The 27,829-nt window shown below is 43.4% G+C and overlaps 1 protein-coding gene and 1 long non-coding RNA gene across 2 annotated transcripts in view; one reads left to right on the top strand and one right to left on the bottom strand.

Annotated features, from left to right (window-relative positions):
* SPATA17 (spermatogenesis associated 17) overlaps positions 1-27,829 on the top strand; it is a 178,195-nt gene that overhangs the window by 51,640 nt on the left and 98,726 nt on the right. The window contains exon 5 of the mRNA XM_074988612.1: positions 388-491. Within this exon, the coding sequence (XP_074844713.1) occupies positions 388-491 (104 nt within the window). The remainder of the gene's footprint in view (positions 1-387; positions 492-27,829) is intronic.
* The window catches only part of LOC142010302 (uncharacterized), a 59,862-nt gene that overhangs the window by 23,921 nt on the left and 8,112 nt on the right, over positions 1-27,829 (bottom strand). The window contains exons 3-4 of the long non-coding RNA XR_012644761.1: positions 24,238-24,308; positions 6,405-6,500 (exon numbers count right to left, since the gene is read on the bottom strand). This is a non-coding gene — a long non-coding RNA (uncharacterized LOC142010302). The remainder of the gene's footprint in view (positions 1-6,404; positions 6,501-24,237; positions 24,309-27,829) is intronic.

Here is a 27,829-nt window from a genome sequence, read left to right as displayed (position 1 = left end):
CATGGCCTTCTTGATGTACTTCCTATCCCACTTAAAGGACCTGTGCCACTAGGTGTAATGACTTTGGGAACCTCTACAAGTCTCTTCTCCATGCCACACCCCAAATGCAGGCATTAACTTAAAGCACTAAACTCATAATCACTCAACTCTTAATAACATCTCTAATAATATTTGCATTTAATATTTAATTCATGCTTCAGTTTTAGTACAATAATTACTTCTCGCCCTCACTTTAGTAATGGAAAGACAAATTTGCATGTATGTATGCTGTCACTTTTTAAAGCACCATCAACCTTTGAAACTCTTGTATTTCATAAAGAGTATTACAAACTGTTTTTGCTACTATATTGCATGAAATATACTAAAGTAAAAATATATTTCTTCTAGATTCAGAAAAGATGGCGCGGTTATTATATCCGAAAATATATCCATAATTACTATGCACTGAAGAAATATCTGGAAGCTATCTCTGTGAATAATGAGATTGTCAGGTAAGGATAAAAAGGAGTGATAGAACTTTATTTTTTTTGTTTGTTCAGAATTAAGTGTGTGGGCAATTAAGGGACTTTTAAAAAGTTTGCATTGAACTCTGGTTTTTGGCAGTGAAAAATCTAAAGACTTAGGTCTACATTCTGAATCTGGTACCCCTACAGCACTTCCACTGATTTCAGTGGTCATTTGTTTTTGCTGTGATTCCCACATAGAATCTGACAACAGTTTTGGAGCTTGTGTATTGGTCTCATGCAGACTAAGACTCTCTCATTCTTTCTTTGTGCTCCCCTATCCATATTCTCCTGTTCTTGTTGTTTCTTTTAGGCTATATCTACACTAGAGCAGTGCGGTCTTCTTCTTTGAGTGATGTCTCTGTGGGTGCTCCACTGTTGATGTCGGGCCCCATCCTGACACCAGAGATCAGAGATTTTGATAGTCATAGTCAGCCAGACCGTGCATGCATGGTTAGCGTCTCACTCCATTCGCACCCTTTTAATTATGTGCACCGTCTGGCTCCAGCCAGTTACTTTCAGGCACCCTGGCCATAGACGGAGCTAACCATTCTCCTCAGAGTTATTTTCCTTTGAAATAATTGTTGTATAGTTCTCCAATTAGTTTAGTTAGTTAATTAGTTAGCATTAGTTAATCGTTCATCATTTTAAAAACAAAAAAAATTACTTCATTATTAAAGATTTTAGCAGTTTGTAGCTCCTTTTTTTGTGTCAAAATGTTCTCTTCAAACATTCAACTGCTATGGCAAAAAAAAAAAAATAGAATAGAAGATGGACTCGGCAAAATGCCTGCTTCCCCCAGCTTCAAAAAGTGTGACTCATGCCATGAGGCAGTGCCGGCCTCCAATGGCCACTCCTTGCATTCATTACTTGGGCAAAGCGCACGTGTCTCAGAAGCGCCCTCATTGTTCAAAACTTTTGTTGAGGTCCCACCAGAACAGAAATCTAGCTCAAGATGATTCTGTTCAATAAAGCCCTGCAGCCTTCAGAATCACAAGTGGGCTCAAACAATGCTGCCACCCAGAAATGAAGAGCCTTGTCACCAGGCTCAATTTCTTCAACAAAGATGAGACCATCACCCACCAGGTCCCTGCCATCCCTTTTAGATAGCAGGGTAAGCAATGCTAGTAAATCTGAGGCTTCTGGCACCGTCCTTTCTCGGTCGAAGGTGACGACAGCGCTGAAGAGCAAAAAGCCGGATTCTTGAGTGCTGACAGCATGGAGTCAACCAGAATCAAAAGTAACTCCAGCATTAACTACAGTAACCAAGTCAACAGTACTGACTACTTTGGCACTGACACTGACTACAATGACACTGACATTGGCCTCACTGGCGCCAATCATCTTGGCACCACAGACCTATATGGCACCACAGATCTCAGCACCAAGTGCGTCATATACCCCTTTGGCACCAAAGAAAGCAGTCACCCAATCCAAGAGGCACTGCAACTCTACACCAGATATGCCTTCACCAGTTTTCTCTCCGGTACCGTCACCTTCACCTCTGGCACCATGGTCACCTGTTTTGCCCTCTCATGCTGCAGGACAGCTTGGTTCCCCACCCTCACCTGATCTATGACCACCGTCTCCCTTTGTGGAGGAACTGGAATGTGGTTAGCATCATTCCAGGAACATCTCTCTGTCACCTCCACCTTCATCAAGGGTTTCATACAGGCGTTCTTACCATTCCCTATTTCCTCGAGTGCAACGCTGGCATGACTACATGTGTCATTACTTATCACAATGCTCCTTAGCAGATAGACTGTGTCACCACTATGATGACTGCTGCCATCACACATCTCACTACTACCATTCCTATGGACTGAGCTCTTCCAAATGGTCACCTTACCCATGCAGAGCTACACAGGAACCACTCGCTCCTTCCTTGCCTGCTAACTGTCCTCCTGTCTCCAAAACTCTATCCCCGCAGTACTCACATTCTGAGTTTGAGGCGGCACCAATCTTGGAGCTGGAAGATACCCCGCCAGACACTTGCCCAAAGGACATTTCCTCTTCTTTCCCAGATGAGGCAGTTTTTCTGGGCAACATTTCTCTCCTGGATGATCTTGGACAATTTCAGGAGCTATTTAAAAGGGCTGTTCCAAGCCAAGAGGTCCAACTTACTGAGGTACAGGAAAACAAACACACCTTCTCAAGAACCTATGACCTTGGATGACACTATACCAGAAGCAGCCAATGATATTTGGCAAATGCCTTCTTCGGCCCCACCAACAAACAAAGATGGACAGGAAGTAGTTTGTTCCCTCAAAAGGTATGGAATTCCTTTTTACACATCCCCAACCTAACTGTAATCGTGGATGGTGCACAACATTGATCAAAGACCCCACAAATCAGGAACACACACACATATAAGGACACCTCTCATCATGACTTTGACAATTTTATACTAAATTGACTACTCTCATGGACCAACTTCTGGACTCCTACAAGCCCATACGTAAGGCGATTGTCCAAGAGGGATACGAATCCTCTAAGACAGGCCTCTAAATTGCACTGGATGTCGCGGATACTGCCACCAGGTCCATGGCTACAGTGGTTGTGATGTGCAGAACCTCCTGGTTACAAATGGGACCTGCAAAACAAAGTGGAGGACTTACCATTCAACAAATTAAAACTCTTTGCTGAAAAACAGACAAAGTCCTCCACTCGGGTAGAGACTCCCACGAAAGCTTATGCTCCAAAATATCTATTAGTCTATAAGGTGCCACAAGACTTCTTGTTGTTCTTGAAACTACAGACTAACATGGCTACCTCTCTGATACTCCCATACTGTCACTGACACTACTCACCATATGAGTGTGATGATGGTGTGACTACCCATTTGCCAGACAGCATCATCAGTCTCAATAGCAGGGTTTTGACCAATTCCGATCTCAGAAGAGGCTTCAGAGATGCTGAAACCAGTATGTTTGTAACCAGTCTCAACCAGCTAATACACAGCAGATTTGACTCCTCAGTTGAGAGCCACAAGACTGTTGCCTTTGCCTCGACCACTTTTCCATCAATACCCATTTTCTGTCACAGACTCAGACCTTTCTTTGACCAGTGGTTGACAATCACATCAGAGCAATGGGTTTTAGAGATAACTTCATCAGGTTATGCCATCTCCTTCCTTTCCATTAAACACACCACCCATCCCACACCATCCCTTTTCAGGGACCCCTTTCATCAGACTTTGTTGAGAAGCAAAGTCGATCATCTTCTTTCTGTCAGAGCTGTGGAGAAGGTACCAACTGAGTTCAAGGGAAGAGAGTTTTATTCTCACTACTTCCTACTCAGAAGAAAAATAAGTGGGTGATGACCCCTACTAGATCTTCAAAATTTAAATAGTTATCTCCAGAACAGCAATTCAGAATGGTAACCCTTGCCTCCATAATCCCTTCTTGAGACAAAGGCAACTGGTTTGCATCTCTCAACCTGCAGAATGCCTATTTTCATATTACTATTAATCATGCCCACTGGAGATTCCTATGATTTACCATAGGTGGGGACCATTTTCAGTATCAGGTTTTGTCTTTCAGACTTTCAATGTCTGTAAGGGTATTTTCTGAAACCTTGCTGGCAGTAGCAGTACACCTACATCAAAAGGGGGTAGTAATCTTCCCTCACCTAGATGAGTGTTTCTTCAAGGGCCGTTCACCAGCGGAAACACTCACTATGGTAAACATCACCAGACAAACCTTCTGTTCTGTGGGCCTTCTCATGAACGATCAGAAATCTACCCTCAAGCCTGTAACGCCCCCTAGGGTTGGGGCAGTCCTCGGGAGGAGCCTGATAGGGAAGGGCCCGAGACATTACAATTGGGGTTTCCAAAGGATGACTAATATAATGAATAGAATTACACCCACCAGGAAAACCACAACTCCCTGAGGGGTCTCAAGATTCCAGTAATCATCTAAATTAGTCCAGGGGTTAGGATGGGTTATATTCATTGACCCTTTGTTGTAATAATGACAAAGTCTGATTCTTTAAAAATAACAACTGTATTGTTTAACAAGCGAATAAACTATTTAAGATAATAAGCGGCTTACAATTCTTTATTCCTTACTATTATTTATACAGTTATGTTTTCCAGCTATTTAACTCTACTTTCTATATTACTAAGCAACTTCTATGGTTAACAACTTATACTATTACAATTACTAAACCCTTTCTCTAACTATGAACTGAAACTTATCACTCTATTACATATGTACTCACAATCTTATACTTACTAGTTATATGCTAATTAGCAGAAACATTACGTGTCGCAATGGATTCAGTTACAAGGCCTGAGTTACGCCTGGAGTTCCAGGGGAGGTGGTCAGACAGGTGATCAGTCTGCTTGACTGGCGCTTGGAGATACGTGCTCTGCTACCTCCTCGAGCACCGGTTGGGCGGGGTCTTTTATACCCTTCCGAACCGCCCCCTCCCCTCATGAAAGTGGGGTGATTTCGATAAGCCAATCAGGGAAACAATTTAGGTGACGTGCTGGGTTGCTACCCAAGTTCGTTTTTCTAAGGTTAGAGCCTGAGATAAAGGCGCAACATTTTGGTGCGAATAACTTTGGTATTCTGCCTGACAACAGGATGTGGTTTGAAGCCTAGTCAGCGTGTGTGGCAATGCCTGCCTCACGAGCATGGCCTGGCCAAATGCAGACACTTACTTAACAAAGCCCACCCAAACACTGGAATTCATTGGTGCGCAACTGGACGCTACTACTGCAAGAGCCTATTTACCTGTCCAACAGTTCCAGGCTATTCAGGACTTAACCGATATAATTATACACAGCCCGACAATCAAAATAATTACATGCCTGCAATTGCTGGGGCACATGGCAGCTAAGACATACATAGTCCAATACACCATGTTATGCTTCCACTGCATTCCACATTGGCTAGCCAAGGTTTATACCGCTACCAAGCATCACATGCAGAAAGTGGTAATGCCACCATTCCATGTTTGGGATTCCTTGCGATGGTGGACAAGTCAAGGGAACCTGTTATCAGGTGTGCCCTTTCATCAACCACAGCCTTCAGACCTCATAATGACAGATATCTCTCTATTAGGATGAGGAGCCCATAAGCACAGATGGCCTGTCCAAAGCCAATGGTCACCTCGAAAGACATCCCTACATATAAATCTTCTAGAACTCACAATGCTTGCAGGCAATTCCACGCACACATCCACAAAATAATAGCAAGAGTATTTACAGACAACATCGCTATGATGTGGTACACCAATCAGCAAGGTGGCACATGATCCCGCTCCCTTTGCATGGAAGCAGTTCGCCTTTGGAACTGGTGCATACAAAACAACATCACACTGGTAGCATCATACCTTCCTGATACCAGCAGCATTACACCTGACTCTTTCAGCAGACACTTTGCATCAGATCACAAGTGGGAGCTGTACAATGGTGTCCTTCACTGATTCTTTTGACATTGGAGATACCCATGCATAGACTGCTTTGCAACCTATCACAACAAGAAATATCACCAGTACTGTTCCAGAGCTGGTGGGGGCCAGAGTCTCTGAGCAATGCATTTCTTCTCAGTTGGAAAGGACCACTGCTCTATGCCTTCCCTCCTACAGTAGTCATACCCAAAGTTCTACAAAATGTCAAGGCAGAAGGGGCCACAATGATATTGGTAGCACCTGCATGGGCTCATCAGCCTTGGTTTCCCTTTCTTCAGAGTATGTCACCTTACCCTCCAAATCTACTTGTGTTCCAATGAACTGCTTAACCCAGAATCAGGGAACCTTACTGCACTCTCAATCTAACACATTTTACCTCATGATGTGGTTACTAATTGGTTAAGTGCATCCGAGGACCTCTGTTCAGCTCAAGTCAAAAAGGTATTGATTCATAGGAGAAGAAAAAACACACAAATTACTTACCTTTCCAAATGGAAGAGATATGTGTCCTAGCGTTCCTTGCACCAAACTGACCCAAATACAGCTCCTCTGCACACAATCCTCCACTATGTCTTGCACCTGCAACAAACAAGTCTAGCATTAGGTTCATTGAAAGTACATCTTGCGGCAATTAAAGCCTTTTGACATTCAATTGATGGCACCTCCTTGTTTGCCCACTCCCTTAAAAAATGTTTTCTCAAGGGGCTTGCAAATGTTTACCGCCCTCGGAGTCCTGTTCTCCCACCGTGGCACATGGACTTGGTACTTTAAGTACTGGCCGGACCACACTTTGAACCAGTGGCCACTGTTTCCCTGCAAATGTTGACCCTGAAAACCGTTTTCTTGCTTTTTACCACATCTGCTCGCAGGGTTAGCAAAATAGCTACCCTGACAGTGGTTCCACTGTATGTGGATTTTAACAAGGAAGGAGTGGTATTACAGCCACACCTGGCCTTCATTCCCAAGGTCTCATCTGACTTTCATATTAACGACCCAGTCGTATTACCCTCCTTTTATCCAAAACCACATGCTTTAATGCAAGAAGCAGCGCTTCACTCTCTGGATGTCCATAGAGTACTGGCTTTCTATATAGACAGAACTAAGCCATTCCACAAGACAGATTTCCTGACAGTTGATCGATCCAAAGGTGAAGTGTTATCTTCTCAGCAAATTGCAAAGCTCATTGTTTATTGTATTACGTTGTGGTACTCAGAACAGCACATACCACTCCCAACTCAACCAACAGCTCATTCTACAAAAGCAGTGGCTGCATCGGCAGCTTTCCTCAAAGGTGTTTCCCTCAAGGACATTTGCTGAGCGGCAACATGGTCTTCCCATGATACCTTCGCAAAGCATTATGCAATTCAATGCCAGTTAACCACAGACACATCACTAGCATTGGCAGTATTGTCATCTGCTTCAAAGGCGTAAATCCAGTACCCTCCTTCCAAGCTCCAGGGTACTACTGTCCAGTCACCTACAGTGAAGCACCCACAGGGACATCACTCAAAGAAGAAAGAGAAGTTACTCACCTTGGTGCAGTAATGATCGTTCTTCAAGATGTGTGTCCCCGTGGGTGCTCCACAACTCTCCCTCCTCCCCTCTCTGGAGCTTTTCTTTTATATCTTTCAGATTCCGGACTATGGCTATCAAAATCTGTGATCTGCAGCACTGGGATGGAGCCCGACATCTACAGTGGAGCACCCACGGGGCACGCATCTCAAAGAACAATTGTTATTGCATCGAAATGAGTAACTTTTCTTTATGACAAAACTTCTTGCGCCAGAGTGCAGCCAGACTGAAAAGTGGATTGAAAGAGTGATCTGCTCTGTTGACAGAGAGCGGCCATACTGCCCGGCTGCTCTATCAGCAAAATGGACAACCGTGAGCAAAGCAAACAGGGCTGCCTTGTGTCCTGGAAGCCCTGTCTGTCAATAGAAGGCCCGCTGGAACATCCAGACTGGCTTTTTGGAGGCATTCTGCCTCACAGAGGAGCAGCAGAAAGCTGTTGACAGAAGTGCCACATTCTGTCGATTAACTGTCAACAGAATGCCTTGGGAATGTGGACATTTCCTAGGATTTGTCAACAAAATGTCAGGTTTGTTGACAAAACTATCTAGTGTGGACTTAGCCTTAGAGTGAATGATTTTGGGGGAAGATGGGTATCTTTCTGTTATGTATTTGTACAGTACCTAACACAGTGGGATATTGGCCTGTAATTGTCACTCTGCAACTGCAGAATAAATAAATGATAGATAACATACCCATCCAAATTATCCCCTGGTATAACACTACTGACCTCAGTTTTATCAGAGGATGATGCTTTTCATTTCAAGACTTTTTTTTTTTTTTGGCTTTAAGATATGTAATGTACAGATGTCAGAAATGCTTATCAGAGACACCATAAAACACTGCTACCACCACTTTGTAGGGTTCCTTGCAATGGTTAATATAAGAAAGCACTATGCATATGTTCATTAACATGATCACTGGGTGATTTACCTTTATGTCACAGTCTTTCTTTGCACTTTCTTTGATAGTCTTGAATGACACAGATCATCAGTCTTGACTGTTGGAGGAATAACTTGGACAGTATCCAGGCAACTTAGGGTGACCAGATACAGTAAACTCTTTAGTTTCTGATTTAGTAGCCCCCTCCCCCCACAACCTACCCGGGGGTTGCATTCTCACAACCCTCCCATAAGTCAAATTTTGAGTAACTCAGGGGAGCCAGGAAACTGACCAGGGCAGCAGCCTTGGTCACTTTCCAGGCTCCAGGGAGTGAAGAGGTCAGTTTCCCGGAGAGCTTTACTCTTGGCTGCTGCCACTGACAGGAGCACCTGCCACCACTGACAGGAGCTGGGAAACTGATGAGTGCAGCAGCACTGGTCAGTTTCCCCGCTGCTCAGAGTTGCATTATCCTGAGATACTCTCAACCCAAATGCATGTATCTCGGGGGGGTCTACTGTATACTTTCAACCAGAACTCTTAGATAACCAGCACAGACATGCCACTTGTTCTGAGAGCAAAACTGTCTGGTAGTCATCCACAGCCATCATTGCCAGAGTTTCCCTGGTGAAGTCCCAGGCCCTGGAGTTGCCAGCACTCCCTGAACCCAATTGGGGTCCTCAGCCAAGGAGTTGCCAGCACTGATCTGGCCCCACCTTGGATCCAACCCTGACTAGCATTCCCCTGGTCCCAGCCCCAGCAGGATCCCCTGCCCAGAGCTGCCAGCGCTTCTCCAGTGAGGTTCCTAGCCCCAGTTCTGCTGTAACCCACCTCTGCCCTGTGGATGACTTGAGTTTTTATTTCTTATCCTATGCAATCTGGCTATTAATTGGCTGTAAACAGTCACTCAATAAAACTCATTAATTTCGACACCCTGCCACATCCAACCCAAATTCCTATGAAAAAAAAAAATCCCAGGTTTGCTTTTTTTCTGAGCAGTCATATCACTAAAGCTATAAATTCAGTCACTATCTAGGACTTACTTTGACCCTGCTGGGAGTCTAAAATTAGTACTTGGTGGCTGGATGAACTGCTGAAATGCAAGTCGACTTCCTTATTCAGAATAGTTCAATCATCTCCTCTTGGAACAACTAACTGACTTACAAGCCTATAGGCCATGTCTACACTAGCCCCAAACTTCGAAATGGCCATGCAAATGGCCATTTCGAAGTTTACTAATGAAGCGCTGAAATACATATTCAGCGCCTCATTAGCATGCAGGTGGCGGCGGCACTTTGAAATTGATGCGGCTCGCTGCCACGCGGCTCGTCCAGATGGGGCACCTTTTCGAAAGGACCCCGCCTACTTCGAAGTCCCCTTATTCCCATCTGCTCATAGGAATAAAGGGACTTTGAAGTAGGCGGGGTCCTTTCGAAAAGGAGCCCTGTCTGGACGAGCCGTGCAGAGGCGGGCTGCGTCAATTTCGAAGTGCCACAGCTGCCCGCATGGTAATGAGGCGCTGAATACGTATTTCAGTGCTTCATTAGTAAACTTTGAAATGGCCATTTGCATGGCCATTTCGAAGTTTGGGGCTAATGTAGACACAGCCCAAGACATATATGGACAAAATAAAATAATGAAAAGTGGCATTTCTACTGTACTGAACATGAGTTTATTGCAGTTTGTATTTTTCCCCCAGTAGGTCTTGTCTTTGTCTCGTGCATCTTATATTTTGAATCATACTGCATTATTTTTATATTCTGATGTTCTGCTCTTTCATTTAATTCTCTAATGGTTGTTTCAGATTAATATGTGCACATATGTAGATATTTTGTTCACATCTTGAGATGAGGCAAAACAGCAGATCCTGTCTTCTTACTTAGTACTACTTCTTACTATTTCTTTTGATGTAGTGCTATAGTTTTGCCTGTCATGTATCAGGTCCATCATAAATGTGACAAATTCAGTGTGACGGGTTTATTTCTCTTGTTGATACGTTATACACTACTTGTTTGTTTATCTGATTTCTGGCTTTTAGGGATTTTGGAGTCCATTGGTAATTTATGTGTATGTTTCAAATTGTATTTTAGGGCATTTTTGTGTTTAATGTTATTTTGAAGTTCATGTTTTCTACTACTTTCATTAATTATTAGCATTTAATAACAATTAGAGCTATTTCGTCTCTGTAAATTAAATGCTATTATAAATACCAAGACAAAGTTTTTTTTAAAATGGTTCATATATGGAAACATATTCATTGCATCAATGAGTTGAAGTGATATTACCCCATGCTTTTTTTTTTTGTTTTTGTTTTAAAAAGAGCCAGTACTCAGCCAGCTCTCCATCCCACCCACCAAGCCAATCTTGTGGCTGGGGCTGCTGAGCTGCTGGTACTTAGTACCAGCAAGTACCAGCACGAAAAAAGCACTGGATATTACTGTGCACAGGCCATCATGCAACCTTTCATTATACTTAATGTACTCCATAGTTGGTGGTATAGTATTTTATTTCAACACATATGCAAGAATATAATTTGATACTGAGATCAGAGATTTTACAGGGATAAATTAATTTAATTGGTTAAAGGCTGAGTATGCATTTCATACACTTACACACTTGTAACCTCTAGCCTGATGTGCAGAAACTGCCTCAGGTTATGAACAAGAAAATGTGATCATGAAATTCATAATTAGCCATAGGCATGGTAGCATTAATAAAACATTATTCAGTTTGAGTGCAGAAGAGTGATCATCCTTTTCTTATGACAGAAACCCAAACTGAAATTCTTCTTTTCCTTTGTTGTTATTGTATTAGATACATATTGGCTTTGACTATTACTTTATGTCTTGCAACATTAAATGGAAGATGCAACTGTATAAAATAGCCAACTTTCATGCCTATTATCATTAGTATATCCTTCTGTTGATGTTAGTAGCTATTTATTACTAGTCTATCCAGTAAGCTTTTTTTTCACTTAATCCCAGATTTGCCCTGCCCATTAGAAATAAAGTGTATGTTTTGTAATTGAATTTTTAATCACATTGATTAAATACAATGCATATTTTCAGTATTGAAAGAAAATCAATGTATTTCCTCTAGGAAAGAAGTATTACCACATACATCCCTTTACTGGCATAAATTTAAAAAGTTGTGTGCACTCTCACCTAGCATCTACCTCACAGACTCCAACAGGCATGCAATGGGGAACTGTTCCCTGGCCATGTTCTGAATTCAGATAAAATTTGCCCTCTGTGGGCAAGAAATGTTGCCAAGCACATTGCCCAGGAAAGGTTGGGCTGATATAATGACCATGTACTGCATGGGAGTGCTATGGAAATATCGGGAAAAGTTCTATGCATACTTGCTTCCCCAACACGCCAATCAGGGACACACACAATTTAGTTGAAGTTAAAAATATTTGTTTAGTGTATATAAAAGAATTTAACCATTTAATAAAATAAATGACATGAATAAAAATGCATAGACAATTAAACATCGAAGATGCATCCTTGTAAAATATAATTGGGTTTTGCTATAGCTTTAATATAGCAGATATTTTGAAAGCCTGGGCCAGACTTACTGGTATGGTTGTGCAAATTGTTAATAAACCTGGCTCAGGTTAAGCCACACTTCTGACTGCTGTTCATCTCCAGAGTGAGACAAAGCAGATGGATCATTATTGTTGAAACTGTCCCTTAATTAACTTATTCATCTTTTATATACATTCATCAAGGCATTTTTGTTTAGTGCCGTGTCGTTGTTAGAGCCCTGAGCTTCTCCATGTGACCCGAAAATCAGCTTTGACACAACACTGAAGCAAATATTTTGGTGGTTAGAGCTGACAATTAGTTTGTATAAGTGCATTTTAAAGTTTGTCCTATTACAATAGGTAGTATGAGTTTAGGAAGACTGCTCGAATGAGAAAGCTCTGAGTAATTTATGCAGATGATGTGCATATGCACATACATGAAAAGATACCAAACTGCACCACAGCATATGTGCCTTAGGCTACGTCTACACTAGCCCCAAACTTCAAAATGGCCACACAAATGGCCATTTCGAAGTTTACTAATGAAGCGCTGAAATGCATATTCAGCGCTTCATTAGCATGCGGGCGGCCGCGGCACTTCAAAATTGACGCACCTCACCGCCGCGCGGCTCGTCCCGACGGGGCGCCTTTTAGAAAGGACCCCGCCTACTTCAAAGTCCCCTTATTCCCATGAGCTGATGGCGGGTCCTTTCGAAAAGGAGCCCCGTCGGGACGAGCCGCACGGCGGCGAGGTGCATCAATTTCGAAGTGCCGCGGCCGCCCGCATGCTAATGAAGCGCTGAATATGCATTTCAGCGCTTCATTAGTAAACTTCGAAATGGCCATTTGCGTGGCCATTTCGAAGTTTGGAGCTAGTGTAGACACGGCCTTAGAGTGACAGAGAGATAGCCGTATTAGCCTGTATTCTATCAAAACAAAAAAGCAGTCATGTAGCGCTTTAAAGACTAACAAAATAATTTATTAGGTAATGAGCTTTCATGGGACAGACCCACTTCTTCAAAAGTGCTCTGAAGAAGTGGGTCTGTCCCACGAAAGCTCATCACCTAATAAATTATTTTGTTAGTCTTTAAAATGCTACATGACTGCTTTTTTGTTTCAATATATGCCTTAATTCACATATTTTAGGGAAAGTGTCAGTTATTTATATTTGTTAATTTTATAGGCCTTAGACTAGCAGAAAAGTTAAGGATCTTTAATCCTTAAAATATTTGCTCAAATTCATTTTTATTGGTATTATGTCATAGTTATATGGATTTATGTTTGAAACATGACAGAGCTATAAATAATTTGTGTATGTCATTAGGAAACCAATATTCACAATTCTTATCCATTTCACTTTTAGCATATTATCAGATATCAGACCTTAAAATCAATATTAGTCTAAGACTGCATATTGCCCTGCCTGGTCCTTTTACCAGCTGTTTTTAAATCCCTCCTTTAAAAGAAAGAAAGCACGTTTAGAGGGAAAGAAAGCAACTTTTTTATATTGCTTGTAAAGAGCAAAAAGAATTTTGGGTTACAGTAAACCATGAGTTAAGTGCAGGTCAAAATCGCAGGGTACCCAAGGGCTGGGGAGCACAGCTGCTCTGCCCTTTCCCCACTCCAACCCCCAACTCCCCCAGCTGGGGGAAGCCAGGGGACAGGCAAGGCCTGAAGCTGCCAGTGGAGGGGAGCCAGAGTCAGGCTGCTGCCAGATTCCCTGCTCCCCACTACTCTGGGAGCTGGGAAACTAACCAACTCTGGTGCACTGGTCAGTTTCCTGGCTCCTGCAAGCTCAGGGGAGCTGGGAGCCAGGCTGCCGCCTAGTCCTTGGCGCCCTTCCACTCACTGGAGTCAGGAAACTGACCAGGGCTGGTGCCTTCATCAGCTTCCTGGGTCCCCCAAGTTGTGTGGGAAATTTGACTTACGCAGGTGTTGCGAGAATGTAACCCCTGGTTAAGTTGGGGATCTACTGTATTAAAAACAGTCATGGGAAAAGCAGATTACAGTGTGCATTAAAGTTCAACGTGCAAAATAAATGCAGGTTATTTCATGTTTACATGGTTGAAGGAAAACAAGTATGGTATCATGTTAACTTGAGCAGTTTGTGTATATCTATATTCCCTTTTATTTTAGACACCTACTTCTTGAGTTTCACAAGTTACCCTCTTTTAAACTAATTTATTCATGGCAACTACTTGCTTAAATGGAAGGTATGGCAGATTGGCAGATGATAGACAGTAGCAAGGAGTGGAGGCCATCCCAGAGCTCTTGTGGTTCACTTTTGACCAAAGTCAAGAGTGGTACCCGTCTACTCACTCTGGCTATGTCTACATAAGAAGCCTCTGTTGAAGTCGCTGTTGGAAGGGATTTCCCAGCAAAACTTCTGTTGACAGCGTACGTCTATATATAAAGCAGATCAAAAGAGCAATCTGCTGTGTTGACAGAAAGCAGCCAGACAGCCTGGCCCTCTCTTGACAGAACAGCTGGCTGGAAGCTCTGAAAACAGGGCTGCCCAGTGAACCGAAAGTCCTATCTGTTGACAAAAGGGGCCCAGAGCATCTACACAGCTGTTGTGTCGACAGAACGCTGTTGAGAGAGGCGTTATACCTGAACAGAGAGAGGTATAATGCTGCCAGCAGATGTGCTGAGTTTTGTTGACAAACTGTCAAAGCACATTTTGCATGTAGACACTCCACGATTTTTCCTGACAAACGTCCAGTTTTGCCAGGAAAAGCCACTTGTGTAGACTTAGCCTCTCTCTTTAGCTAAAGTTCTTACTGTATATTATTTTTAAAATTAGAACACAGCAATGAAAGAAAATAGCCTATTGTAATAAATCCTGACATCACGGCCTGTTTTCCAGTGGTTTTTTTTCATGCATTGTAGGTCGTTTATTAATTCTGTGCAGAGTAATATGAATGCTAGTAAATATTTGGTTGATGCAGCTGTACTCATTCCTCTTATTCCTTAGAAGAAGGTGTTTTGGAGATGAAAAGCAAAATCCTGTCTTCAGGATGTGAGGAATCTGTTAATACAGCTTAAAGGAGGAAGATAGTTTGAATTATGGGTGGAGTCACAGTTTCCCAAATTTATCAGCAGGATGAATAATGCTATCAACTGAGGCTACATACACACTCTTTACATGTCTGAATTGACCTTGTTTGGAACATCACATTCTAGCGTGAAAGGCAGCAGGCCAGAATTTTTAAAACTGATTTCATTAGAAGAGCTTGCTCATTACTTCTGAACCACAAGCTGTTTTTATGTTTTATGTAGCCCTTTTAGAGCCTACATTTTGTCACTCTGGGCTGTGGAGTGGGTTTTTTGTTTATTTACTTTTTTAAGAAGCTACCCTCACATAGCCGCCACATCTTTACCATTCAAATGGTACAAGCTGTCCTCATTTACTGCCCTCATTTAGTAGCCATGTGCATTCACCTCACAAACCTCAGGAGAAAGTAAACTTAATTGAGGCTGAGTTTAAAGCCATAGAGTGACATAATTAAATTTAACATAAATTGACCTAAAATATAATTTAATAATAGTACTATAATCTGTTAATTTGCACATCACGACAGACTGGTTCACGCTTACTTGAAGCCATTATTTTCATATGAATTAAAGACAGCTGTGAGACGTAATGCTTATAATATCTGAAGAAAGGTTTTGGTTTTTTTTTTACCTCATCATGACACAGACTTTGTGTACAGTGATAGGTCAAGTATTATAGTAAATGTATAATGCTAATTGTAGTGCTCCTTCCTTTCCTAGTGTATTTGCTACAGTGCAGTGTAAAACCCTGCAAAGCACCAGCTTTGTACTATCTCTGCTGAAATCTCAATACAGTGCTCATTTTAGGGTAGGGGAAGGTCAGGGCAGGTCCCAATAAGGAAGGGGTTGAATCAGGGTAGGAGGACATGGGCAAGAGGAGATGTAATCAGGGCACACCTGTAATCCAGTTATTTCCCACTGTGGCAAACTATGTATCAGGAGTCACAAGACTGGGTAGACTTGGCATGTGCCATAGTCCACAGCAGCACTAGAAGAGAAGAGACACACACAACCATTCTTCTTAGTGTCAACAAGTGTATGAATCTAGCTCTTGGGCTCTTAGCTACTTCAGGGCCATATGGTGAAATTTAATTTCATAATATTTTTACAGTACTTTGAAGATATAGTACTAGGATTATGCTGCACAAGTTCTTAGTACTCTTGTTTATTTTATGTTTTTATGTAAATGTAAAATTAGTAACTTATTTCTGCATTCTGATTTGCTGCAGTTTTTGCCACAACATGTTTTCCACAATTTCCCTTTGTAGCATTTATGAATAAATTGTGTTCTGTATTATCTCTTGATGTTTAATGAAACACAGAACTGGAATCTGTATACTGTGTAGTATCTGAATGTAGATTGGCTGTGAAGTTGCATATATATTTGAATTCCACATATTCAGAAAATGTCCATTACTCCTCATTGAAACTTCTCTTCTATAGAATGGACACTGCCTTATTGAAGAACATCTGTGATACCTTCTTTTTCACAACTGTAAGAGATGGTAGAATGATTACATAGAGAAATATGCCAAAAGCAATTAGCATGGGCTATAACTCCCTATTATGTAGTAGAATTAGCATTTTGTTTTATGTGAAGCAGTTCCAATTCACAACAAGCAAATGGAGGTCACTTCACATAAATTAACAATACTACATCATAAGAATATACAGATTATATCAGTTTCCAACTATATGATTAACTTATAATGCTTTGACTACTTTGCTACATGTCAGGAGTGAAACTAGAAGTAGAATTAACGAGGAAAACAAGATGCATATTGCTTTTCAAGGTTTTGTCATCAGAAAATGGCACCACATAATCACATTATCTTGAAGCAAAGAGCACAGTGAGATTACAACATGGCAGAGAACTAGCAACAGCAGTGGCACGATGTTTGCTAAGCAATAAGCAATACAGATAACTTACAATTCGTGCATCACCTGAAAAAAGCTAACAAAGTTGGCAGCCTTGGCTAAGCTTAGACTTAGCAAGCATCATGGCATATGGAACCTATTATCATCAATAACACTCAAATTCACACAAGTGCAGGGCTGGGGCAAAGGCTGACGTATAGCACTGGAACTATTTATTAAACATGTCTTTTTGGTGCATAGGACCTTTTGTGTGCTCCTTTCACTGTGGTAAATTGCACATGATGGTACAGTGTCTGTTTAGCTAGAAAGTAAAATAGAAATTGTGTGTGCGTGTGTGTCAGAAAAAGTGTCATTTACCCCATTATTTATGTCACCAAGTGAATAATAATTATTAATAAAATCCCTTTTTGCATATTTAATAGATTGATGGGATAAGTATGGTATCAATTATACATGAAGGGCAGGTGTCGACACTAAAACGATCTGTCAACAGAAGTTCCTGTCAGAAGTGATCTTCCAGCAAAACTTCCGTTGACAGAATGTATCTACACACCAAAATGGCTTGAAACAGCAATCCATAATGTTGACAGAGAGCGGCCACACAAGTGGGCCACTCTGTCAACAGGATGGGGGCAGATGGCTGGCAAGCCCTTCTAGGACTCCCAACCCTGCATGTCCTTAAAGGGCTCCCCACACACATCTGCCCCTTGTACACTAGAGGTGTTGCAAGCCCCAGGAGCGACAGCACAGCCTGTGCAAAGAGCACACACAGCCCAATGGAGGACTCCAAACCATGCCACAGTCCATGGACCCAGAGCAACCCCCAGCCGTGCCCTGGACCCCGGAGGAGCTGCAGCAGCTGCTGCTGATTGTTACAGCAGTCTTCATTCACCTGCTGTGACAGCATGCACACCACCCCACTGTCAGAAGCCACGTCCCTGTTGCCCTGGGGCACACCCGACAGCCACCCACATGGATCATCAGGTGGGTATGGCATTACATCACCAGCACTGACTGTTGGGACCGTGTTGTCATGAGTGAGTGGGATGACCAACAGTGGGTGCAGAACTTTAGAATGAGTAAGGCAACATTCCTCAAGCTCTATGCCTGGTTCGCGAGGCAGGACACCTTGATGTGCCCACCATTCCCATAGAACAACACATGCCCATAGCCTTCTGAAAGCTTGCCACTGCAGACAGCTACCACTCCACTGGGAATCAGTTTGGGGTGGGCAGGTCCACCATTTGGGCTGTGCTTATGCAGTTAAAGCACTCTTGGTTCACCAGTGTTGCACAGGGGATGGGGGAGGTCCCTCCACAGGGGACCCTGAGGTGTAGGAGGGGCAAGGGAGGAATCCTGGCCCTCATGGAGCATACCATCTCACCCTTGCATAGACCCGTTGCTGGGGGGGTGGTCTGGGAGAAGTTTGAGGGGAATGCGGGATGGAAGGGCAACAGGGATCCTCCCCCAGTACCCAGGTCTATATCCCCTAGTCACTCACATCTGCATTCGGTCTCCTCCCCTTGCAGGTCATCAGGGCCACCAATGACACCCTTCTTTGGAGTGTTGTCGAGGAAGTAGATGTAGCCATGGCTGGATTCAGCACACTGGGCTTCCTGTGGTTGTTTGGTGCAATTGACCAGACACACATTCCTATCCGAGCCTTGGAACACCATGCCGTCCAGTATCTCAACCATAAGGGCTACTATTCTGTAGGTGTGCAGGCCCTTGTGGACTACCGTGGCTGATTTATGGAAATCTACATGGGCTGGGATGGCCAGGCCCACAATGCTCAGGTTTTCAGAAACTCCAGCCTCTGCTGGTGGATGGAGGTAGAGACGTACATTCCCCACTGGGAGCTGACCATTGGGCACACCAACATGACCCTCTGCATCATGGGTGATGCAGCCTACAAACTGGTGTCCTGACTTATGATGCCATACACCAGGCACCTGCACCTCACACAGAAGCTGTTTAACGCCTGCCTTAACGAGGCCCGGACCCCAGTGGAGAGTGCCTTTGGCTATCTGAAGGCTTGCTTCTTATGTCTCCTCTCCTGCCTAGATGTGGGGGAGCTGAATGTCCTGCAAGTCATGGGAGTATGTTGTGCTCTCCACGAAATTTTGGTGAGCAAGAACGAGGCCCTTCTCCAGAGGTGGCTGGCTGACACCGCTTATGGATACAAGGAGCTGGATATGGCCCCTACCTAGCAGGCTGACTGAGGGGCTGCACATCAGGGAAGACCTCCGGGAGAGCTTCTCCCATAGCCCCCAGTAAGCCCCACCCAGGGCAACCCCTGCAGGGTCCTCAGTCCTGCAGCCCCATCCTGACCCACTCCAACCCCACACACCCATCCTCCCCACCAACCCCCCTAATAACAAGGGATGAGGGGGTATTAGAGCCATAGCTTTTTAGTATGAGGAATAAGGGGGAGTTAGGATAGTAGCTTTTTAGTACAGAAATGTAACTAGGGCTATGTTAGGAAATAAACATTCATAAAAACCTACGCAACTCTGCCTGATGATCTACTGGCCCTGGGGGTCTCTGAGCGCCCACGGGTCCCCACAGGGGTGGCAATTGAGCCAGGCACAGGGCAGCCCTCCAAATGCACAGAGGCATGGCCTGCAGTGCTGTCTGTTGGGTTGGGTGCTTACCATGGGGCTGGTCCATATCCAGCCATGGCAGGGGCATTTCACCTGAAGCCTCCCCACACAGATCTAGGGATGCCCTGGATGTTGTCCTGCTCGAGGGACCCATGTCCAGGGCAATTATAAGGGGCCCCTGGCTGGAGTCAGGGTCAGAATCTGGCTCCCCAGGAGGCTCCGGGGTAGTGGCCTGCTCTGGTTCTAGCTCCGCCTCCTGCTGGGCTGAGGGCTGGCCACTTCCTGGGCTCTCTGTGCCTTTAAGGGCAGCTGGAGGACCAGAGCATAGATCCCTGCTTGCAGTGGAGAGAGCACCTCTTGGCCCCAGCTGGCTAGAGCCAGGGAGTACTCTCTCTGTCTACAAAAGTTCCTACACTGCACTTTTATAGACAGAACTCTGTTGACATTGACAAAGCAGTTATTCCTCAATGCAGAGTGGAGTAATGCTGTCAGGGAAAAGGCTCCTCCCAGCTGACAGGAATAAGGGGATTTGGAAATGTGCAGGATCTTTTCAAAAAGGACCCCAGTGTAGCCACGCCGAGCCGTGTGTGTTCAAAAGCAGTGCTTTCGAAGCGCCATGGCCTTCAGCATGTGAATGCTAATGAGGCGCTGAATTCAATTCAGTGCCTCATTAGTATTCTTTGATTTGGCCATTAGCATGTCCATTTTGAAGTGTTGGCCAAGTGTGGCCACAGCCTTGGACTTTTTTTCAGACTAAAAGAGTCAGTCCTAAAGCCTTCATATGAGTAAAGACTGCAGGATGAGAATCCATTGCTAGAAAAATTATGAAGAGATGTTTCATTTATGGTATATTTAATAGATTGTTATTTTCCATAAATTATATTTGAAATACATTATGGCTACGTGTACACTAGGGGAAAACTTTGAAATGGCCATGGTAATGGCCAAATTGGAGAATACTAATGAGGCACTGAAATGAATATTAAGCACTTCATTAGCATGCTTCAAAAGTGCCAGGTTTCACTCTCGCACAGGTCGTCTACAAGGGGTCCTTTTTGAAAGGACCCTGCAAATGTCGAAATCTGCTGATAGGAATAAGCCTCATTAGTATTCTTCTATTTGGCCATTACCATGGCCATTTCGAAGTTTTCCCCTAGTGTAGATGTAGCCTATATGTTGTCACACTATCACCCCGAGAGCTTTCAGAAGTTCCTTCCTCTGTTTCTGTCTTATAGAGATAAGTCAATTGTCAGCTATTTCACAAAAGCTGTGTCTACACGTGCATGCTACTTCGAAGTAGCGGCACTAAATTCGAAATAGCGCCCGTCATGGCTACACGCGTCGGGCGCTATTTCGAAGTTAACTTCGACGTTAGGCGGCGAGACGTCAAAGTCGCTAACCTCATGAGGGGATCGGAATAGCGCCCTACTTCGACGTTCAATGTCAAAGTAGGGACCGTGTAGACGATCCGCATCCCACAACGTCGAAATTGTGGGGTCCTCCATGGCAGCCATCAGCTGGGGGGTTGAGAGACGCTGTCTCTCCAGCCCGTGCGGGGCTCTATGGTCACCGTGTGCAGCAGCCCTTAGCCCAGGGTTTCTGGCTGCTGCTGCTGCAGCGGGGGATTCATGCTGCATGCACAGGGTCCGCAACTCGTTGTCGGCTCTGTGGATCTTGTGGTGTTTAGTGCAAGTGTGTCTGGGAGGGGCCCTTTAAGGGAGCAGCTGGCTTTTGAGTCCGCCCTGTGACCCTGTCTGCAGCTGTGCCTGGCACCCTTATTTCGATGTGTGCTACTGTGGCGTGTAGACGTTCCCTCGCTGCGCCTATTTCGATGTGGTGCTGCGCAACGTCGATGTTGAACATCGACGTTGCCAGCCCTGGAGGACGTGTAGACGTTATTCATCGAAATAGCCTATTTCGATGTCGCCACATCGAAATAGGCTACTTTGATGTAGGCTTCACGTGTAGACGTAGCCAAAGTATCAGAATATTTTTAAGAGTGTGTATCTTTTTGTTCTGTTATAATTCAGTTAAAACGTTCCTCCTCACTGACCACAACAGCGATTGATTCTACAGCATAGTTTCAACAGGTGCCAAAATCTCTCAGGGAACATCTTAAAATTCTTTCAGGAAGAACAGAGAACAAACAACTTATTTTCTGAACTGATCTAGTCCACCAAGCCAAACTCATCTTTCAATTCTTTGGAATTTCTGGGATTGAAAATAGAATTGTTGAATATACTGCCTTTTATTTAAACAAAGTTTTTGGCACCCTAGTGCACATGACTTGAGAGACCTCTGACTTTATAAAACTCTGACCTTCATAGCTGAAGAATCCATACTGTCTGACCTGAAAACTAGAGTCAGATTTCATTCCAGAGTACAACAGTTATAAAAAGCATATCTAGTTAGCGGTAATATATTGGCTGAACAACTTAAGTAATGAATTAGTAAGCACAGGGGGACCGGGTCCAACTCCTGCTTTATATTTAAACTTCTGTAATGTAACCACATCAAGCTAAAATATTAGTGGCGAATGTTTATTTTTGGAAGTTTTACTCTACAGTTTGGACCTCCCTGATCTGCCACTCTTGAGACCTGGCCAGTCCCAAACCAAGGAGTTTGCCAGACCAGGGCAGGTCAATTCTGGCCCCCCTGCTGCCAGCCTCTGGGCTCACCTAGGGGTCTGTCAGCCTCGTGGTCACTGAGTTTCTCTCCCGGCCACTGAGCTCCCAGGCTCCCCTCCCAGCCACTGACTCTGGTCCCAGCTTGGGCCAGATGCCCATCCCAGGTGAAAAATGTAAACAAATTAATTGGATTATAAAATTCTGAAGCTTCTGTATCATGTACAACACTAAGCATATTGTTGGGACATTCATATATTTGCCATTGACTTATTTCACTTAACTTAAGGATGAATTTGAGTTTGGGTTTCTAGAAGTGAAAGGTAGTTGTGTTCTCTACCTGTGCTAATTAGTTCACTTTGATCAGAACTACTTTTAATGCATTAATTCAAGGCAAAGTTGAGTAGGAGTGACATTACAAATAATTTTCTAGCAGTGAGCTTTGAAAGCACTGCAATGAATGGGTGAATTTTCGGTGCTGAAATATTTCTACGAAAATCACTTCTAGTCTTTATTGCCCTTTTTGTATGGATTTGACTGGTGAACTCCTGACTTGTTTCATTCTTTTGCATTGCCGTAACTTAAGCAGAAGTCCCAGACTTGGTCTTTATCTAAAGAGGGATCTTAACTGTAAAGTAAGTAGAAAAGAAGGAAAAAAAGACGCAGTTTCATTAAGCTTTAACATATCATTGGCTGTCAGGTAGATCTTGTTATGCTGTCCATCCTCATTTAACTATCCCACAAGATCTCTTAATGAAGTTAAGCCCCAAGTTCACTCCAATAATTCTGTGGCAAGAGTTTGTGCAATGTAACAATTCATCACTTGTCAGGAAGGCGCTTTTAGTTTATACATTTAATAAGGGCATCCTCTAGCTTGGTTAATTAGAAGTGAACAGTTTGCATATTTACTAAATGCAGAGTGTCATTGCCACCACGGCCTATTGCCTACATGAATTATTTCTCTATCTGCAATAAACAGCTGGGTAATTATTACTGCCATAATCAGATAAATTCCCTCTGTAAGGCTTTTCTTACATGGCAATTCTTTGAACTCATCCAAAGCTGAACAAAATTTATGAACTCCAGCAGCTAGACCACTTTCTCATAGTGTAGTGTCCCTGTTCCCTATTTCAAGGACATGTAGAGCATCATAAATATTGCGTAAATTAGGAGGATAAATATGATTACCTAAACAGTACATATTAATAAACTTGATTTTCAAAATATAATTTTCACGTTGTAACTGATTAAACGTTAGCGGTTCAGTTTTTATCTAATTGTAGCTAGATGACAGGCCATCTATAGTGCAGGTTATACTTAAGTTACCCAGGGAAGTCTCTACAGTTCAAATATTTCTATAACTTGAAAACTGGAGACTTGTGAGAGAAAAATATTCATCATATGGATATTTTAGAAGCAATCATTTTAACAATTTAGGTTATAAAAATTATCTAGAATTTCATATGTCCCTGATTCTGGTCACTTCATTTTAAAAAGTTTTGTTTGCCATTGAAAAAACACTATGGCAGTTCTTTGCAACTTGCAGTTCTCTAATCAATAATCCAGTAAACAATTTAAATTTATGAGTTTACAGACACTTTACACAAGTCTCAGAAAATATGTAATTTCTGTGTAAAAATAACTTGTTTACAATCAATGGACCAAGGAAGTGAATTTGGTCCTCCGTTGGCTAAAATGTCCAACTCTGATTTGTGTCTGCACGCACTTATGCACATGTGCAGTTACTGAAATCTGTTGGAACAAAGTGCAATTGTAGCTGGGTCCCTGCTGGCTGGGTATCCCAATAAAGAGATCATAGAGTGGGTGCGTGGGTAGAAACAGGGGTGTGGGAGGGGGTGCTGGCCCCCTGCCTCCTGTGGTCCTGGCCCAGGAACTCTGAACCACTTCCTTGTCAGTCTTTAAGTTTGGAGCATGGCTCCAAGAGTCCAGATTCCCTTTAGCTGGGACCTCTCAGTAGGTTCTCCCCTTTTCCCAAAGGGGTAGGGTGAGGGCTTACTTGCTCATGTGGCTGCTGAGCAGACAGGCTGTGGTTCGTCTCTTGAGACTTCTGAACAAGACTCCTGCCTTCTTGCTAGTCAGTCCATAAAACAGCCAGGCTCTTTCCTTTTCTCCACCCTGCATGCCTGGCATTGGTTACAGGTAAAGAAGCACTGGGCTACCTGCGCACAGATGCTTTTGGTAAGCTCTGGGATGCTGGACCCTCCATCCTTTTCTCTCACACAGCAACCACCTGCATTCCAAAGAAATAAAGGAAATTTTAAATATGGACCCCTTAAGACGTAATAGCCCATGTAATACAAAATTACATTTTTATCACAGTGTATGATGATTGAAAGTTGATAGGAAAATTACTTTTAGTTGATCAAATACCTCTTCATATCCCCTATAGGTCACAAGATACAAGGCACCAAATAAGGGATGGTCCTTACAATACAGAGTGGGTGGCCACTTGAGGAGCAAGCTAAAGGTTAGGGAGGGACAGACTTTTTACTAAAGTATTATGTGGTGCCTCATTATCAAATAGAGCTACCAGATGGATGGTATACTCCCCACGCTCTTCAAAGCACAAGGACTCTACAGACTGCCCTTTTCTTTAGGATGATGAAATGTGTGCCTCTTGGTTAAGGTGACTATATCTCCCTGTCCCAAATATGCCCCCACCCCCAGCCTCCGAGGACAATTCATCCCTTTTAAGAAAATAAGCCTAGATGCCTTTTTGGCATCCAAAATACAGGACTGTCCCGCCCAGTACAGGATGGTTGGTCACCCTACTCTTGGTGCTCTGATCTGCTTTTGTGGCTGGAGCAGACGTAGATATACAGTCATAGTCTCTTCTCACTCTGCTGATTGGGAATGATAGACCCATAAAGTCTTTCTTTTCCCTCAGATGCAGGGACTGTATTGTGATTGTTCCTTTGTAAGATCAGCAAGTGTGAGGGGAATGTTAATTCTGCTCCTTTCAGCCTGCCATATATTTTTACAACAAAAAGTCACAATCTGTCTCTTTCTATTGACTACTTGTGGTACTCCAAATCTCAGTACAACAATTTTTTGAAAAGACTTTTTATGGAAAAAATGAATGATTCTGGTTTATCACTGTCAATTGTTTTTAGATCATTAAAAATAGAGCCTCCTATTATCCAAAGAGAAAAGTTAGCTCTCCTTAATATTCAGCAGCAGAACTAAGAGTGGCCAATTTTTTCTGGCTACGACAGTAGCATGAAACAGGGAAAAATATATAATATATATATAGTAACAGAGAGTAAGCCGTGCTAGTCTATACACTATCAAAACAAAAAGCAGTCAAGTAGCACTTTAAAGACTAGCAAAATAGTTTATTAGGTGAGCTTTCGTGGGACAGACCCACTTCTTGGGTCTGTCCCACAAAAGCTCACCTAATAAACTATTTTGCTAGTCTTTAAAGTGCTACTTGACTGCTTTTTTGTTTTGATAATATATATATATATATATATATAGTAGCAATGAATAATGTCAGTGCGGGCAGAATCGCGGGCAATGAACCCCCCGCTGACCCCGCACCAGTGTCCCGTTCGGATCCCCCTGGGGCCTCAGACGAGGGTAAAGAAGAGACGGCAGAAGCCCGCCGACAGGCAAAGGCCGCTCCGCTCCTCAGCAGGCCAACCCCACCCACCTCCGGCAGGGGGCCTAGAGACCAGTGTTGTACTAGAGGGGAGAGGCTGGGGAGAAGCTAATTCCCGGTAGGGCAGGAGCTGACTCGCTTGTTAAAAGCAAGGGTGAGATGAGGAGAGGAAAAATAAACTAGATAATGACTGTATTTATTGACAAAAAACAGCAACATACAGACAAACAACACAGCGCGTAAACTAAACTTGTATAACTATTCATTAACAACTAACTTAACTAAGTTTAATTATTCTACAAATATATAGTCTAAACACTTACGCTAAATATTAACAAGAATTCCATGGAAGGAGATTATGAGAGACTTCTCTTATAAAACAAAAGGGTAAAAAGACTTAATGAGTTTTAAAGTAAGTTTTTCTCCGAGCTAGGGAAGATAAATTAGTTTGTTACCCCTATTTGCTCTGGGTGACTAGTTGAGTCACCCTATTGGAAACCTTGAGGTCCAGCCTATCAAGGTTTCCTCCCAACTGAGACAATATATGGCGGATTTTCCCAGTGGGAATTGGAGAGAGAGGGAGAGAGAGAGAGGGAGAGGAGGTTAGGAGGAAAAAGAGAAACCTTAACAATAACAGTTAGCTAACAAAGCCTTAACTATGGGCTTATTAACCAATTGCGCAGCTTGGAGCAAATTATTTCAGCTCCGGGTTATGGCTCTTAGTTGATCCAGAAAAACTGCAACATGAGCTGCAGTCTGTTAAATCCCCCTACACAGCCTGAATCACTTAATGGGGTATTAGATTTTAGAGTTAGTGTCTCAGGGCGTAGAGGGGGTTTTACGTGTCCAATCAGGTGTAAGGGTCCTGTCCAGTAGTCTAGTTGAGTGCGATGGTCACGTCCGGCGAAGAAGAATCAAGGCGACGAGTAGCCAGAGCGTAGGTGCTGCGAAGGTGGCAGGCTCTAGGCTTCAATTGATGTGTGCGCAGTACTCCACCCTAAGGGTGAAGCCAGTTCGACACACACCAAATCCGTCTTTGAGCTGCTTGTCGGCGGCAAGGTCGGGGGTGCCGCAGTGATGACAGGCTCTGGGTGCTAACGGGCGAGAGCGCAGTACCTCACCCTAAGGGTGAGGCCAGTTCGTCTCCCGCCTAATTTACCTCAGAGCTGCTGCCTTTGCTCTCTTAGTGTGAGTGATACAGCTAGTACCTCAGCAGGCGGACCCTGCTGGGCGGATATGGAATTGCTTCAGGGAGTCTTCAAAAAGGCAGGAGCTCTTCGAAAAGTCAGGAGCTCTTCAAAATGTCTTCGCCTCAGAGGCAGCTAGCCTGGGGCTGGTGGACGCCTCGAGGGCCAGCACCTCCCCGTGTAGGTGACAGAGTCGTATCTGCACCAAGGGCCCCGAGCGCTGTGCAGCGCTGCCTTATATTCCCTGATCTCATACATTATTCATGAGTCTATTTACATACGGACGTTCTGAAGGTCCTGCTTTCAAACAGGTCCTCCTCTAGAAGCTGCCCCACCTGTATCCAATGAGGAGCCTGGATTTCAAATCTATGATTTTTGAAATGTTTGTGAGTTCAGGTTACCGGGAAAACCAACTGACACAGAGTGACCGTTACAGAGGGCTGCCAACTGGCAGCCTATGTACCTTTTAGAGTCCACCTGCCCCTGTAATGATATTAAAGGCCCAAGGCTTGTTTCCCCTGGCCCACGGGGACGATTATGCCTGAGGGATGAAAAAATCCCTGACAAATAAAAGGTGCCATAATTCCAATTCCAGATGAATTTCATGGATTCATTGATATTAGGACCAGAAGGAACCATTGTGCTTGACCTCACATATAACAGACTGTAGTTTTCCACTCAGTTTCACCTTGCATTGGGCCAAGTCACTTGACTAAAACATTTCTTCCAAAAAATCATCTAGTCTTGATTTGAAAACATCAAGGTATGGAGACTCCAAGAAATGGAAAATCTGTCACTTCTATGTGAACATTGTCCATAGCGTTCATCTGTTGAAAATTTGTACCCTATTTGTAATTTGAATTAGTCTGACTTTTAACTTCCATCAATTGCTTTCTAGTGTGACTTTTTCTGCCAGACTGAAGAAACATTTCGTACCTGATATTTTTCCCCCTTGCAATATAC

The sequence above is a fragment of the Carettochelys insculpta genome, chromosome 3 (assembly GCF_033958435.1).
Source record: "Carettochelys insculpta isolate YL-2023 chromosome 3, ASM3395843v1, whole genome shotgun sequence".
Taxonomy (NCBI): domain Eukaryota; kingdom Metazoa; phylum Chordata; order Testudines; family Carettochelyidae; genus Carettochelys; species Carettochelys insculpta.
This window is presented reverse-complemented; position numbering and strand designations above follow the sequence as displayed.